The 3,741-nt window shown below is 45.6% G+C and overlaps 1 protein-coding gene across 1 annotated transcript; it reads right to left on the bottom strand.

Annotated features, from left to right (window-relative positions):
- Positions 2,956 to 3,369, bottom strand: LOC109130612 (RNA-directed DNA polymerase homolog; the record flags this gene model as incomplete). The annotated part of the gene is made up of 1 exon (XM_019240337.1): positions 2,956 to 3,369. A coding segment is annotated over one exon (414 nt), but the record flags the coding sequence as incomplete, so codon positions are not given.

Genomic DNA, 3,741 nt, shown 5'->3' with positions numbered 1-3,741 from the left:
ACTCAAAAGTCCGCCACCAAGGCCACACAAGCCCCTCCAAGGCTCTCCGCCACTAAAAATGGACAAATTCTAACTCTCATAAAACTTTCCATTTTTAGACTTTCCACTTTTGGAAACTTCTATTTCAGAAAACTTTCCTCCAAAAGCCCCGTCTCACAGAAACTTTGTACCCCGGGCACCACCTTATCTTGTTACTTAGTCGCACAACCAACCACCCCAAGTGACCAAGTAAACAAGAGAGATGGACTGGAATACTCCATTCCCGCTCCAACCACGGATTATAGATGGGACCAGGCTAGACAAGCTCAAGTCGCGACTTGCTTCTCATACCACTTCTTAAACCTTGCCTTCATCCTCGCCTCAGGTTCCCAAGTCTGTTCCTCAACACCATCAATAGAGGTGTCAAGCGGGTTCCATGCCCGCGGGCCTAGCCCAAATAGTACCTCAGTGGAGCGGGCATGGACACTAAATATTAAGCCCATTAAAAAGCGGACCTTGCGGGCCTAGCCCAAACGGATTACGGATTTTAGCGGGTTATACTCGCGGGTTGGCGGGTCGGCCCGCGGTCTTTAAATATTAAATAAAAATAAATATTTAATATAGATACATAATTATTTTTATATAATTTTAAATATATATCTTTTAAAAGTATGTGGTAACACAAATAATTTAATGTAAAAAAAATAAAACATCTAAAATTTCATTTAAAATTGTTTTATAAAATTATTCTTTATTATTTTTACTTCATTTTAATATGTTTTTTATTAATTTTATTTTATTTTTTAATATATTATTTAGGCCCGTTGCGGTCCAAAAAATAGAAATTGACCGCTGCTGATGGTCCAGACGGACGCGGGCCAGCCAGTTTGACACCTATAACCATCACAGTCCCAAAGAAATCTCATCAAAGGAATTTTCTTCTTCCGAAGTTCCTTGATCCACCTCTCGAGAACCCTCACTGGCCTCGCCTCCAAAGTCATGTTAGGCTGAAGATCCTCATGAATCTTAGCGAACACTGAGCATCCTCACGGAGACACTTCCGCAACATAGACACATGGAACACCTTATGGAATGCTCGCATAACCTCAGGTAACTCCAGTCTATATGACATTGGTCTAACTCGCTCAACTACTCTGTTCGGACCCCGCAACATGGCCATCTTGAGGTACACTCTATCTCCAACCTAAAACTCAAGATCTCTCCTCCCCCTATCGGCGTAACTCCTCTGCCGATCCTGAGCTTCCTTCACGTTCAGCTTGAGAACCCGAATCTTTTCCGAGGTCTCCTGAACAAAATCTGCCCCGTACATGCTCCTCTCCCTCATCTGAGTCCAGCATAACGGTGTACGACACGACCTCCCATACAAAGCCTCATAAGGAGCCATGCCAATACTCGTCTGGTAACTGTTGTTATAAGCAAACTCTACCAAGCTTAAATGATCTGCCCAATGACCACCCCAATCCAACACACACATCCTCAGCAAATCCTCCAATGTCTAGATCGTCCTCTCTGATTGTTCATCTGTCTGGGGATGATAAGATGTACTCATATGCACCTTAGTGCCCATCTCTGCCTGAAATGCCCTCTAGAACACCGAAGTGAACTCGGAATCCCTATCAGACACAATGCTCGCTGGCACCCCATGCAACCTGACTATTTCCTTCAGATACTTCTTAGCCAAGACCGCTGCTCCATCAGTCTTCTTAATGGCCAGAAAATGTGCCGACTTTGTCAACCGATCCACAATGACCCATATAGCATCAAACGTCCTGGACACTGGCAAACCTACCACGAAGTCCATAGTAATCATATCCCACTTCCACTCTGGAATGGGAAGACTCTTCAACAAACCACCTGGTACATGATGCTCAGCCTTCACTAGCTGACACACATCGCACCTCGCAACCCAACTAGCCACGTCCTTCTTCAGCTCGACCCAGTGATAGTACCTCTTGAGATCACGGTACATCTTAGTCGCTCCTGATGAATAGAGAACATGCTCGCATGAGCCTCTCTTAGAATCTCCTGCCTCAACTCCTCATCCATAGGCACACAAATCCGCCCATGCACCAGAATAGTACCATTAGCCGAAACCTGATACTCTGAATAAACATCATTTGAGGCATTCACCATCCCCGAATTCTTCTCCTGATCCAACCGCACTTTGCTCAACAAATCTGCTCTATCATCTGCAACCAAATCCAATGGCTCCTGAGAAACTGCACATAAGCTCAACGCACTGATCTCCCCTACCAGAGACTTCATATCCTGCTCCTGAGCCAAAGCCGCCCGCTTCCGACTCAAAGCATCTGCAACCAAGTTAGCCTTACTAGGATGATAGACAATCTCTAGATCATAATCCGCCACCAGCTCCATCCACCGCCTCTGCCTCAAGTTCAGCTCGGGCTGAGTGAATATATACTTCATGCTCATATGATCTGTAAACATCTGTACCTTTGCACCATCAAGATAAGATCTCTAAATCTTTAGGGCAAAAACTATAGCACCCATCTCCAAGTCATGAGTAGGATAGTTGTCCTCATGCTTCCGCAACTGCCGCGAAGCATAGGCAATCACCTTTCCATGCTGCATCAACACACACCCCAAACCAACTCTGGATGCATTTGTATAAACCACATAGAGTTCGCTCTGCTCAGGCAAAGCCAACACTGGAGCGGTAGTAAACATCTCCTTCAGGCTTGTAAAGCCTTCCTCATACTCATGTGACCCGACAAAAGGAACATCCTTCCCTGTCAACTTAGTCATAGGATGTGATCTGCTCGCAAACCCCTGCACAAACCTCCTGTAGAAATCTGCCAACCCCAGAAAAATCCTTATCTTCGTGGCATTCTGCGGTCTAGGCCAATCCCTGATAGCCTGAATCTTCTCCGGATCTACAAAAACCCCATCTGCAGACACAATTTGACCCAGAAAACCCATCTCACGCTGCCAGAAACTACACTTGCTCAACTTAGCAAATAACTTCTGCTCCAACAGCTTCTCCAGAACTGCCCTCAAATGCACTGCATTCTCTTCAGGACTCTTAGAATAAACCAGGATGTCTTCGATGAATATGATGATAGACACGTCCTGAAACTCCTGAAACACGCTGTTCATCAAACTCATAAACGATGCTGGCGCGTTAGTCAAACAAAACAGCATCACCACAAACTCATAATGCCCATACCTCGTCCTGAAAGAAGTCTTCCTCACATCTGCCTCATCTATCGGGATCTGATGATAACCCGACGCTAGATCTATCTTGGAGAACCAAGTAGCACCCCTCAACTGATCCAACAACTCATCGATCCTCGGAAGAGGGTACTTGTTCTTCACAATGACCCGGTTGAGACCCCTGTAATCAATACACAAGCGGAAACTCTCATTCTTTTTCTTAACGAATAACATCGGCGTTCCCCACGGTGATACACTAGGACGGATAAATCCCTTGCTCAACAAATCCTCTAGCTGCTTCTTCAGCTCTACCATCTTTATTGGAGCCATCTTGTAAGGAGCCTTGGATAACGGTGTCGTCCCTGGTTCCAGTTCAATCGTAAAAGGATCAGACCGAGATGGTGGTAATCCCTGCAATGACTGGAACACATCCTCAAACTCCTCCACAACCTGAATACCGCTAACCGTAGACTTCCCCACTGACTCTAGCATAGATATGGTAACCAGATAAGCCTCACGGCCCTTCTCGACCATCTTCCCAGCCTGAATGGCCGAGATCACGAGACT

The sequence above is a fragment of the Camelina sativa genome, chromosome 18, assembly GCF_000633955.1.
Source record: "Camelina sativa cultivar DH55 chromosome 18, Cs, whole genome shotgun sequence".
NCBI classification, from domain to species: Eukaryota; Viridiplantae; Streptophyta; class Magnoliopsida; order Brassicales; family Brassicaceae; genus Camelina; species Camelina sativa.
Note: the sequence above shows the minus strand (reverse complement) of the source record. Positions and strands in the feature narration are given on the sequence as shown.